The 16,069-nt window shown below is 43.7% G+C and overlaps 1 protein-coding gene across 2 annotated transcripts in view; it reads left to right on the top strand.

Annotated features, from left to right (window-relative positions):
• The window catches only part of NIPAL2 (NIPA like domain containing 2), a 70,258-nt gene extending 54,620 nt beyond the window's left edge, over positions 1-15,638 (top strand). For both annotated transcript variants that reach the window (XM_030553547.1, XM_030553546.1), the window contains 4 exons: positions 6,664-6,752; positions 11,764-11,827; positions 13,612-13,706; positions 14,039-15,638. In XM_030553547.1, coding sequence (XP_030409407.1) covers positions 6,664-6,752; positions 11,764-11,827; positions 13,612-13,706; positions 14,039-14,133 — 343 coding nt within the window. In that variant the 3' untranslated portion in view covers positions 14,134-15,638. The remainder of the gene's footprint in view (positions 1-6,663; positions 6,753-11,763; positions 11,828-13,611; positions 13,707-14,038) is intronic.
• Positions 15,639-16,069: the final 431 nt, after the last annotated feature.

Here is a 16,069-nt window from a genome sequence, read left to right as displayed (position 1 = left end):
GGCCCAGGTTTGATCCCACCCACCACTGACCGGAGTCTGTCAGAGCTACACTATCTCGGTGAAAGAGCTTCTCACAGAGGTGGATTAACTGAACCGACGGAAGAACCTCTCTCCCTTCAGCTAAGAGGGTCTTCATTAAAGTGCAACAGCTGCATCAATGCAGCATTTTAAGCATGGATTTATGTGCCTTTAGATTTATGTTCACCTTTTGTCCTAAGGTGGAAGCAATAGATCAGGGGTAGGCAACCTATGGCACATGTGCCAAGGCGGCACGTGAGCTGATTTTCAGTGGCACTCACGCTGCCTGGGTCCTGGCCACCAGTCCGGGGGTCCCTGCATTTTAATTTAATTTTAAATGAAGCTTCTTAAACATTTTAAAAACCTTATTTACTTTACATTCAACAATAGTTTAGTTATATATTATAGACTTATAGAAAGAGAACTTCTAAAAAACATTAAAATGTATTACTGGCATGCAAAACCTTAAATTAGAGTGAACAAATGAAGACTCGGCACACCACTTCTGAAAGGTTGCCGACCCCTGCGTTACAGACTTCAGCCACAGGAGAGTTGGGGCTGCAGCTGCGGGGGAGTTAGGGCTCCAGGTGGAGTGAAGGGTGTCAGGGCTCCTGACCCTTGGGAGCACCAGGACTCAGGGCTTTAGACTTGGGGTGGGGGTCGGGGCTTTAGCTACAGGTGGAGTGCTAGGGCTGAAACCAGCGTTCCCCTCATAGCTAAAGCCCTGAGCCTGGCAACCCCCACGGGGCTGAAGTTGGCAACCGATTCGCAGGGCTGAAGCCTCAAGGTCCTGTGCCCCCAGGGGGCTGCAGCCAGGAACAGAGCCCCAGAGTTATGGACACCTCGGGAATGGAGGTTGTCTATAACTCTGAAATGGTCCATAACACTGAACAAGACGTTACAGCAGGGGTAGGCAACCTATGGCACGTGTGCCGAAGGCGGCACACGAGCTGATTTTCAGTAGCACTCACACTGCTCAGGTCCTGGCCACCGATCTGGGGGCTCTGCATTCTAATTTAATTTTAAAATGAAGCTTCTTAAACATTTAAAAAACCTTATTTACTTTACATACAACAATAATTTAGTTATATATTAGAGACTTATAGAAAGACACCTTTTAAAAACATTAAAATGTATTACTGGCACACGAAACCTTAAATTAGAGTGAATAAATGAAGACTCGGCACACCACTTCTGAAAGGTTGCTGACCCCTGCAATAGATGGTCCTCCCATCCCCTTCAGCTAAATCTGCATACTGTGTTTTGCCTCTGAGCCCTCGTCCAGACTAACCCGCGGCATCGGCGGGTTAAAATCGATTGCTCGGGGATCGATATATCGCGTCTCGTCTGGACGCGGTGTATCGATCCCCGAGCGCGCTTACATCGATTCCGGAACTCCATCAATCCGAACGGAGTTCCGGAATCGACACGGAGAGCCGTGGACATCGATGCAGCGCCGTCCAGACTGGTGAGTACCTCGATTTTAGAAATTCGACTTCAGCTACGTTATTCTCGTAGCTGAAGTTGCGTATCTAAAATCGATTTTAATTCCTAGTCTGGACGTGGCCTGAGAAATTTGTGCCTGAAGTGCAAGCGTGGTATGGCTGAGCCATAGTTAACTTTTGGAGAGCACTCTGCAAAATCAGGATTTTTCCTGCTGGGCTCTGGCCTGCTAAGTGATCATTTTATTGCTGCCACTGGAGACTGCTGCTGCCGCCATCAGCAATGTAAAATAGAACTCCCAGCTGAATGGAGAATCCATTCTCTTTATCCTTGTCCCTATGCTTCTGGTGCAGATTGCACCATTCAGTGCTCTCTGCTCCAAATTCGGAATGTTTGTTTTCATTGTTTTTAATGAAATAGCCAGCCTAGCACTCTAGTGGCAGCACTATCATAGCAGAATCAGGATTCCCTTTGGAGAAAGCCCATGCATCATTCTGCAGTGACTCTGGAACTCCCTGTCACAGATTGTAGAGTAGTTTACACCCAGCTCTTTGCTGGGAGAAGAGCTCAGGGCATTTAAGAGAGGAAATAGAGCTTGGTAAATGGGAAGCTGCTGAATGATTCTCTTCTCCTTCTGCAGGTTTGGGTTTGTTTGTTTGTTTGTTTTCCTTCCTTCACTTAGTCAAAACTCAAACAAAGGCAAAATGTGGCCTCTTTGCTTCCTGGGCCCAATATCTGTCTTCTCCCATTCCACCTGAGCAGACCTTTCAAAAGCAGACAGTGCTGTTACTCTTGACTCCCCCCTCCCCCCCATTTTACTTAGATCTCTCACCAAGTTTGTTTATTTTACAGATTCTTCAGAACTCAGAACAGCTTTTGTTACATCTTTTGGGGACTTGCTGCTAAGCATCAGCATCTATGTTTCGGTCCCTGAGACTAAGATTGTTGCAAACGAGAGAAAATAATGAGGTGTTTTCAGTGACTTCAAAATCCTGACTGTCCGGTGGATATGTAGGATTTCTTTATTTTTAAAGCACCATGGAGACTGCTCAACAGTCACTAAAATAACCTTGCAATTACTTTAATGGCTAAAACAGATCAGAGTTTGGATTTTTACTGTTCACATATATCGTACCAATGAAACGTTTAAGCACAGTTCTTTTTATAGGTTTCTAAAACACTCTGCCGTCTCTTAATATTTCTTTCTGTTTCAAATGCATTGTTGGCAGGATACAGCATGTGGGGGGTGCAGTGACACTGAATTTACAAAGATACATTCCAGTGTTCACAGGCATGATTCATAATCTTATGGGTAGATATGGATGTGGCAGGTTGTAATACTTCTGCCTGAGACCTTCATTCTCCTTCAACATGATGAATTGCTCTGTTTTTGTTACTGGATTAAATAGACCATGAAGGTTGGTGTAAGAACACATACATCCAAGCATTGTCCTACACGTCCTTGAATAGTGCACAGCCCTGTTGCACTCCAGCTGAGGCTACGGGTGAGGTTCTGTGTTGTGCATCTGAGAGGTGCCACACTGGACACGTAGCTTAAAGGGAGGAGGGACTAAGGTAACTGTAAATCACCTTTTTGTGCCTTCCCAACTCTGGGCTGCTCTGGGAGCCAACATGGCCCCTAATGTAAATGAGATGATCGTCCGTAGCTACTAAACTACAGCAGCCTGTCCCCAGCTGCCTGTGGGGAGCAGTGCTGCCCAAAATCTCGATGGTGCTATGTACTGTGGCCTCACCCTGATGCCTGCCATGACCTCTGCATCAGTGCTCGGGTTTGGGCTAGGGTGACCAGGTGTCCAGTTTCAGTCAAAACACCCAGTGAAAAAGGGACCCTGACGGCTCTGGTCAGCACTGCCAACCAGGCCATTAAAAGTCTGGTGGGCAGTGCTGCAGAGCTAAGGCAGGCTACTTCCTATCTGTGATGGCTCTACGCTGCGCCCTGGAAGGGGCCAGCAGGTCCAGCTCCTAGGCGGGGGGAGGGGCACAGGACTCCGTGTGCTGCCCTCACCCCGAGCACCCAATCCACACTCCCATTTGCTGGGAACTGCGGCCAATGGCAGCTGCAGGGGCAGTGCCTGCAGACAAGAAAAGTGCGCAGAGCCACCTGCCATGCCTGCACCTGGGAGCCAGATCTGCTGCTGGCTGCTTCCAGGGTGCAGCGCGGAGTCAGGACAGGCAGGAAGCTTGCCTTAGCCCCCCCATACTGTGCTGCTGACTGAGAACCGCTGGAAGTAAGCCCATGCCCCAACCCCCTCCCCCAAACCCTGAGCCCCGTCCTACACCCCAAGCCCCTCATCCCCTGCCCTACACCAGAGCCTGCACCCTCAGCCCAGAGCCCATAACCCCCCTGCACCCCAACCTTCTGCCCCAGCCCAGAGTCCCTTCCCATACACTGAACCCCTCTGCCCCACCCCCCCAGCCTGGAGCCTCCTGAACCCCAAACCCCTCAACCCTGGCCCCATCCCAGAGCCCTCATCCCCTCCTACAGCCCAACGCCCTGCCCCAGGCTGTAGCCCCCTCCCGTACCCTGAACCCCTAATTTCTGGCCAAACCATGGAGCCCGCACCCTCAGTTAAAGCCCTCACCCTTTATTGCACCCCAGCCCAGTGAAAGTGAGTGAGGGTGGCGGACAGCCAGCCACCGAGGGAGGGGGAATATAGTGAGTGGGGGGCAGGACCTCAGGGAAGGAGGTGTAGTCTAGGAGAAGGGGCAGGGCTAGGGTATTCAGTTTTGTGCAATTAGAATGTTGGCAGTCCTAGTGGGGGCCCTCAGCAGACAGCCCGTGGCTGTTTACCTCTGACATAGGGAAGGAGGTATTCTTCCCTGTCAGAATCTGTGGCTTTTTAAGCCCTTTATTCAGAGTACAGAAGCTGGAACAGGGGTGAGAGTCTTGCATGATGTGTGGGCACAAGTCAAGTTAAACGTTAAGGTTAAATACCATAAAAAGGGCAGGATTTGGGTGCTTTACTGGAGGTGGCATGGTTTGTCCTGAGTGTGCTGGTGGGTTTTGTGAGCTCCTTTCTCCTGCTCTGATGCTGACTTTTGTCTTTGGGGATAGTAGGTGCTTGTACACTTTGACACTCTGCCAACTACTTCCCAGCTGTGATTGCACATGCTCCTCCTCCCACCTATCTTTGAAGGCAGTTAGCTCCGGAAGGGTCCATGCAAATGCATGAGGCCTGTATGATCGCTCTTTTAAATTTTCTCCAAAAAGTTGTGCGTCTCTGAGAAATGGTAGTTGCTTGCTATCTAAGTGGCTTGCAAATGGGGCCTGTGTGGATTTGCCAAAGCTGTTTAAACAGAGGATTGGTTTCCAGGCATGCTGACCCCCACAGAGAGGTCAATTCTACAATGACTGGTGCAGTGTGGGATAGTAATAGGAGGACTGTTCACTTATATAAGAAGTGGGATGCATCCACTGGAGCTAAATTGATTTAACTGCCACCAAAATAGAGGTGGTATTTGCAAAATTGCTTCATTAAATAAATGCAAATCCAGTGATCTTGCAATGGGAGATATGTGTGAACACATGCCAACTCCCACCAAAATAAGGAGTTATACTAACTTCTGTGTGGAGAGCAGGCCTTATTCCTCTGCACTAAATGGAACAAAGACTCAAATCTCCTGCTTGCTTCCTTGCTCAGAAACATAATCTCTCCCACAGTATTCTTGCCAGCAAGTTAAAAAAAAGTATGGATTGGATGAATGGACTATAAGGTGGATAGAAAGCTGGCTAGATTGTCAGGCTCAACGGCTAGTGATCAATGGCTCCATGGCTAGTTGGCAGCTGATATCAAGCAGAGTGCCCCAAAGGTCAGTCCTGGAGCCAGTTTTGTTCAATATCTTCATTAATGATCTGGAGGATGGCATGGACTGTACCTCAGCAAGTTTGCAGGTGACACTAAACTAGGAGGAGTGGTAGATATGCTGGAGGGTAGGGATAGGATACAGAGGGACTTAGACAAATTAGAGGATTGGGTCAAAAGAAATCTGATGAGGGTCAACAAGGACAAGTGCAGAGTCCTGCACTTAGGACGGAAGCATCCCATGCACTGCTACAGGCTGAGGACGGACTGGCTAAGGAGCAGTTCTGCAGAAAAGGACCTGGGCATTACAGAGGATGAGAAGCTGGATATGAGTCAGCAGTGTGCCCTTGTTGCCAAGAAAGCTAACGGCATATTGGGCTGCATTAGTAGGAGCATTGCCAGCAGATCAAGGGAAGTGATTATTCCCCTCTATTCGTCACCAGTGAGGCCACATCTGGAGTATTGCGTCCAGTTTTGGGTCCCCCACTATAGAAGGGATGTGGACAAATTGGAGAGAGTCCAGTGGAGGGCAATGACTTACCAGGAGAGGCTGAGGGAACTGGGCTTGTTTAGTCTGCAGAAGAGAAGAGTGAGGGGGGATTTGATAGCAACCTTCAACTACCTGAAGCGGGATTCCAAAGGGAAGGAGTTAGGCTGTTCTCAGTGGTGGCCGATGACAGAAGAAGGAGCAATGATCTCAAGTTGCAGTGGGGGAGGTCTAGGTTGGATATTAGGAAACACTATTTCACTAGGAGGGTGGTGAAGCACTGGAATGAGTTGCCTAGGGAGGTGGTGGAATCTCCATCCTTAGAGGTTTTTAAGGCCCGGCTTGACAAAGCCCTGGCTGGGATGATTTAGTTGGTGTTGGACCTGCTTTGAGCAGGGAGTTGGACTAGATGACCTCCTGAGAGCTCTTCCAACCCTAATCTTCTATGATTCTATCCCAGGTATAATGGCCTGATGCAAAGCCCAGTCAGTGGAAAGATTCCTGTTGATTTTGGTGGGCTTTGGATCAAGCTCTTAAAAAGGGGAAGAGGGTGGGTGTCTGAAGAGACAAAAACTTAAGCCTCCTCATGCTAATCAGCATTTAGCTATGTGTCCCCAGGCTAGGTCTTAGTCCTGCTAATAGGCAGGAATAATTTGGCAGTCATACAACGTTACTCTCATTGATTCAGAGTTGGATTTCGTGTGCTCAACATCTTTTATCTTGCACTATTCATTTGTACTATGCGGGGTCAAAATCAGTATGCATAGCTGCTGTAGACACCAACTTGTCCTGCGCTGTTAGTTGTTTTGATGTGAAAGTATTACACCTATTACTACACTTAGTGCACAGCACACTTTGTATCCAAGAGATGTAATAACTTACTTCTTTTAGGTTCTTAAACCAAGCTATGCAGCTCTACAATGCAACAGTCGTTGTGCCGATTAACTTTGTGTTCTTCACCACCAGTGCCATCATTGCAGGTTTGTTTTTACTTTTTATCCAAACAAAAGCTCTTTCTAAATAGCAAATTGAATTCTTTTCTTTGAATCAGGAATGCAAACAAGTCACTTTTATCTTCAGGGAGAGATCTTTATATAATATGATAGGTGTATATTTTGAAAATGATCATAAGTTCAGAACTTTGAAATAAAATTAAATACCATCAGATTCTAGCTTTTCCAGTACAATACAGCCATGTACAGTTTATTCTGTTTTACTGGCTTATTAGGTACTGTCATTAGTATTAGCCTCCTCTGGAAGTGCCATAAATGTGTTTACCATGTGTACATTGGCGTCTCCATATCCTAGCTGGTAAAGTAATTGTAATAGTGTGGCAAGCTACTCAAATGACAGACAGCTGTGTTTTGTAGTAGTTTGTGTATTATATTTCAGAAGGCTGCATTCTAGGTTAAGTGAAGGAAATAAAATACTCCAAAGGCCTTTAAACCTTATAACGTTTTATTCTGGGTGAGAACTTTGAACTTGATCTCATTAAAAAGAGACTGAAAATCTTGGAAATTGTCTGCACTGAAAGAACAAGAGAGGAGAGAAAGACGAAAACGTCTACACTGAAAAAATATTCTGCCGCCCTGAGTCTCTGAGCCCAGGTCAGTTGGCTCAGGCTTGTGGGGCTAAATATAGTAGTGTGGACATTCGGGCTCGACCTGGAACCCCTTTGAAACCTGGCCAAGGAGATGGGGCTCTGGCCCCAGGCTCCAGCCCGGTTAGGAAAGTGTGTACTACTATTTTAAGCCCTGCAGCGTGAGCCCAAATCTGTTGACCCGGGCTCTAAGACTCACTGCCACAGGTTTTATATTTTTTTAGGGCTGTCAATCGATTGCAGTTAACTCAAACGATTAACTCAAAACAAATGAACTCCATTAAAAATAATTGCAGTTAATCTGAGTTTTAATCACACTGTTAATAATAAAATGCCAATTTACATTTATTATAAATATTTTGGATGTTTTTCTACATTTTCAAATATATTGATTTCCATTACAACACAGAACACAAAGTGTACAGTGCACCCTTTATATTATTATTTTTATTACAAATATTTTCACTGTAAAAAAGATAAAATAAATAGTATTTTTTAAATTCACCTCATACAAGTTCTGTAGTGTACTGTAGTGCAATATCTTTATCATGAAAGAGCAACTTAAAAATTAGGTTGTTTTTTTTTTTGGTTACATAACTGCACTCAAAAACAAAACAATGTAAAACTTTAGCGTCGACATGTCCACTCAGTCCTACTTCTTGTTCAGCCAATCGCTAAGACAAAGAAGCTTGTTTACATTTATAGAAGATAATGCTGCCTACTTCTTATTTACAATGTCACCTAAAAGTGAGAACAGGTGTCCACATGGCACTTTTGTAGCCAGCTTTGCAAGGTATTTAAGTGCCAGATGCGCTAAACATTCATATGCCCATTCATGCTTCAGCCACCATTCCAGAGGGCATGCTTCCATGCTGACGACACTCATTTAAAAAAAATGTGTTAATTAAACTCTTTGGGGGAGAATTGTATGCAGGGGCTGCTCTGGGCATTTTGCCGCCCCAAGCACACCTGGCAGGTTGCCTTCAGCGGCTTGCCTGCGGGAGGTCCTCCGAAGCCGCGGGACCAGCGGACCCTCCACAGGCAAGCCACCAAAGGCAGCCTGCCTGCCGCCCTTGCAGCGCCGGCAGAGCGCCCCTCGCGGCATGCCACCCCAAGCACGCACTTGGCATGCTGGGGCCTGGAGCCGCCCCTGATTGTATGTCTCCTACTTGTGGTTTTACCCAGATTCTGCCTCATTTTTGTGTTATGGCAACCCACGACATGTTGTTTGATTTAAGAACTTTCTCACTGCTGATTTGACAAAACGCAAAGAATATACCAATGTGAGATTTCTAAAGATAGCTACAGCACTCAACCCAAGGTTTAAGAATCTGAAGTGGCTTCCAAAATCTGAGAGGCACGAGGTGTGGAACATGCTGTCAGAAGTCTTAAAAGAGCAACACTCCAATACGAAAACTACAAAACCCAAACCACCATAAAAGAATATCAACCTTCTGCTGGTGGCATCTGACTCAGATGATGAAAATTGATGTGTGTCAGTCCGCACTGCGTTGGATCATTATAGAGCAGAACCCGTCATCAGCATGGAAGCATGTCCTCTGGAATGGAAGCATGAAGGGGCATATGTTCTCACTTTTCATTGCAAATTAGAAGCAGGCAGCATTATCCCTCGTAAATATAAAAGAACTTGTTACTTGTTCGTCTTAGCGATTGGCTGAACAAGAAGTAGGACTGAGGGGACTTGTAGGGTCTAAAGTTTGACATTTTATTTTTGAGTGCAGTATGTAAAAAAAAAAGAAAAAAATCTACATTTGTAAGTTGCACTTTCATGATAAAGAGATTGCACTGCAATATTTATATGAGGTGAATTGAAAAATACTATTTCTTTTGTTTATCTTTTTTACAGTGCAAATATTTGTAATCAATAATAATATAAGGTGAGCACTGTACACTTTGTATTCTGTGATGTAATGGAAATTCAATATATTTGAAAATGTGCAAAAATATTTAAATGGTATTCTATTATTGATTAACAGTGCAATTAAAGCTGCATTAATAATGTTTTTAATTATTTGACAGCCCTATTTTTTATGTATTTAATTTATTGCAGTGTAAGTGTACCTAAAGATTTTGTTTCAGCAGTAAGCCAAAATTATACAGCTATAATATTTATGACCAATTTTAATGCACACAGGGGCAGTCCTGTTATTGGTCTGCAGGAAATTTAATAATCAGAACTTCCATTAATGCTAAAGGGAGTTCCATGAAGATTGCCTCAGCAGCAGTGTTAGAACAGACCTGCACTTCGTGACCGAGAGGAGACATTGGCCAAAAGGGGATGCACTGGAGTAACCATGTGGAGAGTTTGGTCTTGTGCCTACTTTTTTTTAAAGGCCAGATCCTTATTCAGGATCATCTATATCAGTGATTCTCAAACTTTTTTTTTTTTTGCGGACAACTTGAAAATTGCTGAGGGTCTTGGCGGACCACTTAATGATCTTTCCAAATGTTGTTTGTACCATTAGCTGACTCGTAGACCTTAAGGTCAGAAGGGACCATTATGATCATCTTGTCTGACCTCCTGCACAACGCAGGCCACAGAATCTCACCCACCCACTCCTGTATCAAACCTCTAACCTATGTCTGAGTTATTGAAGTCCTCAAATTGTGGTTTAAAGACCTTAAGGTGCAGAGAATCCTCTAGCAAGTGACCTGTGCCCCACGCTGCAGAGGAAGGTGAAAAACCTCCAGGGCCTCTGCCAATCAGCCCTGGAGGAAAATTCCTTCCCGACCCCAAATATGGCAATCAGTTAAACCCTGAGCATGTGGGCAAGACTCACCAGCCAGTACCCAGGAAAGAATTCTCTGTAGTAACTCAGATCCCACCCCATCTAACATCCCATCACAGACCACTGGGCATATTTACCTGCTAATAATCAAAGATGAATTAATTGCCAAAATTAGGCTATCCCATCATACCATCCCCTCCATAAACTTATCAAGCTTACTCTTGAAGCCAGATATGTCTTTTGCCCCCACTACTCCCCTTGGAAGGCTCTTCCAGAACTTCACTCTTCTATGGGTTAGAAGCCTTGGTCTAATTTCAAGTCTAAACTTCCTGATAGCCAGTTTATATCCATTTGTTCTTGTGTCCACATTGGTACTAAGCTTAAATAATTCCTCTCACTCCCTGATATTTATCCCTCTGATATATTTATAGAGAGCAATCATGTCCCCCCTCAGCCTTCTTTTGGTTAGGCAAAACAAGCCCAGCTCTTTGAGTCTCCTTTCATAAGACAGATTTTCCATTCCTCGGATCATCCTAGTAGCCCATCTCTGTGCCTGTTCCAGTTTGAATTCATCCTTCTTAAACATGGGAGACCAGAACTGCACACACTATTCCAAATGAGGTCTGACCAGTGTCTTGTATAACAGTACTAACACTATTGTAAAGCACTTTGGATAAAAGCGCGATATAAAAAAACCTTAATAATAATAAACTTTTTCTCTTCTACAAATAAAAGCAAATAACTCATTTTAATATTTACTTTTCTAATGTGATGAATGCACCTTCTCTCCCCTGCCACAGCAGTCCCCACGCTGGGACTGGGAAGGAGGAGAGGGGTCTCCCCCTTTCCCCTGTTGCGGCAGCCCCACAATATGAACTGACATAAAGTTAGATAGGCGGCCCTTCACTTGTTCATGTGCAGCCACCCAGGCGCGCACCTTAGAGAGAACTATCTGTGGACCACCTGAATGGAGCTTGCGGATCACTGGTGGTCCACGGACCACAGTTTGAGAACCTCTGCTCTATATACAAATCTGCACCTGTTTAGTTAAACCAGCTAAAATGGTGCAAGCCCCTATGTGGTTTAAGAGGAACTTATTGCAGTCTTAAATGTGTTCCTAATTGTCCAGGCTAACCGCAAATAAACCTGATGTAATCTGAAGAAAGAGTGTCCACAGAGCCTTTTGTACTTAACTTTATCGGTTTCAAACAAAACCTTTAGTTAAATTGCTGCAACTCTGCATGTAGACAAGCGCTCAGTCTGAGCCTGACCTGAATAAACACTGCGTAAGGACCTCTATGTAATTCAACAAGGTTTCATTCTTTATAAATATCTTTTACACTTAACAAGGATTTTCAGTTGTTGGCAATATAAAATGTGACTATACTGAACAATTAACAACGCACGCAAGAAGTCTGAACCTGGTAGAGTGAGATCTTGTCAAGATATATGCAATTACTATTATCTAACAAAAGGCATACTGAATATGGGCATATAATATGAACCCACCCAAAATTTGTATTGACGTATTTGGGATTTTTTTCCACTTGATCATAACCTACCTTCTGACCCTGTCATCGGTAATTCACATCACTTGGAATTTGTTCAAGATCTACATTTCTTGTTTCTGTCCCATTCTAGGGATCATATTTTATCAGGAATTCCAAGGTGCAGCTTTGCTGAGTGTGTTCATGTTTCTATTTGGGTAAGTGTATTTACTGAAAATCTGTAACAAAGTTTGTATCGAAACAGCAGTTACCTTTCCAGGCAAGTTTTCCTTTTCTCCTGAAGAAGAAACCTATTCTGTTGCAATGTGTTAGAGAGCAGCTGTTACAGTAGGATAAATAACATTGCAAAGGCTAATATTTGTGTTTTGTTATAAGGGCCTGTTTTTTAATCCAAACCTGTAAAAATATTAATATTAGCCATTTGTGAGCCCCTATCTCTCCCACTTCCCCCAATGGACTGAAAAGCTAACATTACATGTGCCCTTTGTAAATGACTAATCATTGGCTGTTTTCCATCAATGATTGCATTATGGAGTATGTACTGATTAGTGCTAGTGCTAGTGCTAGTGCTAGTCCCTCCATGTTATCTTCTACCTGCATGTCCTGCTGTTCTCTGTTGCCACTAGCCATGGACAACAGTGTTAGTTAATCAGACAGAAGGCATCAGGCTCACTTTGGTAAAGGCCTGCCTCTCTCCTGTTGCCTATCCAGGAAGGGACAATCTGTCTGTCGGTGATTATAGATCATGTCATGCTAAATAAGTGGTAGCAGTAAATGCTTGAAGGGCACCCTACCTGTCATACAGCCAAGTGAAACAGAATCAGCCACAGATTCCTCAGGAGATGCCAGTACAGTAAAGGTTCCGGTGATAGGTGAGAGATCATTGTTGACGGGAATGGGATACTTAACACACAGGTGGAAGAACAGTTCTCAAGATTCTTAATCAGATGCCTGGCCCTAATGTAGTCAAACAAGCACAACTGACAATTGTAGGTGACCACTCCCACTGGAGGTAGGACGGAGCGGCCCCATAGAACTATTTAATGGTTTGTGTGACTGACAGTGTTTGTAGTGAAAGTGGTAGAAAATGAAGATAAGCAAATTAAATGCACACACTTGGCAGGCATGAAGTTGATGTTCTGTACAGCCTTAGACAGACAGAAGACACTTACCAAGCAGTTCAAAATCACTGCTGGCCAGAGGCCTGGTTCTGAGACACAAAAGTCAAATGAGTGAAACAAAGGGCCTGTCTAGACTGGAGTTTTTGGTTGTGTTGTAACTTGAGTTAACTGATAATCAATTTAACTGTAAATGTTAGCGTAGATACTCCACAAACAATTGTTCCAGAATGCAAATGTGTTTTCCTTGCTGTGGCTCAGCTCAGCTTTCTCACATCAATTCCTTTTGAAGTCAGTGAGATTAGGTGTGTGAGTAAGGCAAACCGCCTTTGAAACCCCACAGGAATCCATAAACTGCCAAGGGATTGTCGAGAGCATAATTTACTCCCCAGAACCTTTGTTACCTTCTCAGACCTCACTCCCAGTTAAGAGCCCAGCCTGACATTGAGTCTGTCTACACAGCAAAGAAAAACCTCAGGGCTGTTTCATTGCTGTGTAAACATCTGGGCTCAGACTAGAGCCTAACCTCTAGGCTCCTGCAGGGTAGAGGGTCTCAGAGCTCAGGCTCCAGCATGAACTCGGAAGCCTACACAGCAATGAAATAGCCCCGCAGACTGAGCCATGCGAGCTTGACTCGGCTGGCATGGGCCAACCACGTTTTTTTATTTGCTGTTTAGGCAGATCCACAGAGCCCTGGATGAGTTGGCTGGGCTGCCGGTCATGAAAAACTAATTCTCTCTACTTGTAAACTGAGCAGCTCAGATATGGAAGCTGTTCAGAGAGAAACACGGGTACCCAGGACAAGACCTACACTTCAACTGCAATGTGCTGCTTCTAACCTTATTTTCACAATGCCTTTGTAGGTGTCTTCTGTCGTTTCTTGGCGTGTTTGTAATCACACGAAATCGAGAAGAGGAGCATTTGCAAATTCCTTATATTGATTGTGGACACATTCCTGGTAAGCATGGTTTTGGATGTTCTTTGTCAAATATTTTGCCAGTCATCTTTGTTTAAAAGTCTAAAAGCATCAGGTAATGGAGTGGGGAATGAATGGCGAGAATTGAAGCAGAAATATCCTCCAATCATATTTAATAAACTTACTTCTTTCTTCTTTTCTATTCCTATTTCCAATTGATTTTTTTCAAAGACTTTCTTAAATTATTTCTTAACTGTTTCCACAGCCTATCAAAGGAAAATAAAAGGCATCTAGACTGAAGAGGCTTTAACAGAACAATAATGGATTGGCAGGATTGTGATTTTTTTTCATTGAGTTTTTTTCCATTCCCACAGGAAAAAACAAAATTGACAAAATACAGCCGGATTCAAACAGCTTATCCTATGGCACTTTGCATGACGAAGATGACTGGACGAGCGCTCAGAGCTAAGAGCAGCTTCAGTTCCAGGAACTCTCTATTCATTGACATCATATTCATTACCCCATGTTGATTGCATATATTCAGTGTGTGTGTCATGTTATTTTATGTTTAGCACCCTTAGTGTTATTTAAGTATCCTCAAGTATCCCCTGCCTATCACAAATGTGTTACGATGAGCAAGGAGGGCTATAAAGCTAGTAACCGTTAAATGGAGCTGGACATTTTCCTGATAAAACACCTCTTACTGGTGGTTTAGGGTCAGGTTTTTAAAGGTATTTAGATGCCTAAAGATGCAACTAGCCACATAGTAGGATTTTCAAAAGCACCCACTTCACCTGCCTGTTTTTATAGGTGCTTAATTCCTTTAAAAATCAGTCATCAAAATATAGTGTGTTTCTATGTAAGCATCCGTTGGGAGAAATCCTGCTTGCCTTATTCATACAGCTAGTCCCATTACCTTCAAAGGAACTATACATGTGAGTAAGGTGAGTGGGATTTGTTCCAATACATATATATGGATGCATACACATGGTATGTAATTTATGTTGAGATACGGTAAAAGGCTTGGTATTATAAATTCCTCCAAAGGAGTCCTCTGAGAGGGGAGCTTGTCTCTGTCCTGCTGGATTGGAGCAGCAAGCAGCTATTTCAATACAATATGTTCTGAGCCTTACCCCCTGTGTCTTCATTAAATGTTTTTGGTGGGGATTTTGAAGAGGTTACACACTATTCCAATAGAGGAATGGGAAGCCAACCTGTTGTATTTTGAATAGGCTTGACTGGGGAAAAAGTGAGTTCAATATATGGGGCAAAAATGTTGTGAGGGTAAAAGAATCAGGATCACGAAGGATAAGCCACTGGGCTAAAATATATCTTTTTCCTTCCTACAAAGACTTCCCTGCATTAAGCTAGAGAGCTAGTACTGGCAGCAGCTGTGGTCATGTAGAATGAGTTTGGCGCTTTGAGTCAGAAGGTTGTAATCCTACTGTAGCTGCTGACTCACAGGAGAAAGTTACTTACGGCCATAGGGAGCTACACAGCCTCAGTTTCTGCTTCTGTCTGATAATACTGATCTACCTCATGGGCATGTTGTGAGGATTAGATGGGTGCTTTGGGGGGAAAGAAGAAGCACTTTATAAGTGTTCAGGGTTACTATCTCAGCCTTGTACAAAAACATTTGGCTCTTTTTAAAGTGCATGTCATATATCATATGCAGCTATCTTCAGTGGGGTCTGCTGAATGATGCCTCCTTTAAACAATATTTTTGTAATCATGCTCCAATACGTCTGTTTGTCTATGGTGCCACAGGACTCTTTGCTGCTTTTACAGATCCAGACTAACAGGACTACCCCTCTGATACTTTATTTTAGAAGAGATCCAGTCAAAGCGACTAGAGTAGTTTAACACTGTGATTTGTTTATAAGACATGTTGAAGTACCTAGAGAATGGTGGTACATTTTGCTATACATTAATCTTCCTACATCCAAGATTCAGGGCATTTTTTTTAATTTATGATTTAAGCTTTTGCAAATTGAGAGAGAGAGCCATGTACCCATGGATTCAATACCACCCTTCCCCACTTTTCTATTAAAGTTTGAGGAAGCCACCCATCTATATCCCTCAGATGTCCAACGAGTCTTCCAGCAAAAACAAGAAAGACTAGACTACATTACTGATCAATCTATGGTAGAAATGCAGATTTTTTTAACATACCCTGAAGAATCAAAAGGGCACTAACTAAATTTTTCTTTCCTTTGTAGTTCAACTTTAAGCACTCTTTTTACCTGACAAGTGAAAATGTGTGCTAAAGATGGAAATAAGATGTCTATAACTTTTATTGCTATTATTTCCTAGAAATATTATTTTTTGAAGTATGGGCAGCAGATACCTCTCTAAAATTTGTTTCCACAATTTGGGAGGGGTGAAGGAGGAAATTCTCCCAGGAT

The sequence above is a fragment of the Gopherus evgoodei genome, chromosome 2 (genome assembly GCF_007399415.2).
Source record: "Gopherus evgoodei ecotype Sinaloan lineage chromosome 2, rGopEvg1_v1.p, whole genome shotgun sequence".
NCBI classification, from domain to species: domain Eukaryota; kingdom Metazoa; phylum Chordata; order Testudines; family Testudinidae; genus Gopherus; species Gopherus evgoodei.
This window is presented reverse-complemented; position numbering and strand designations above follow the sequence as displayed.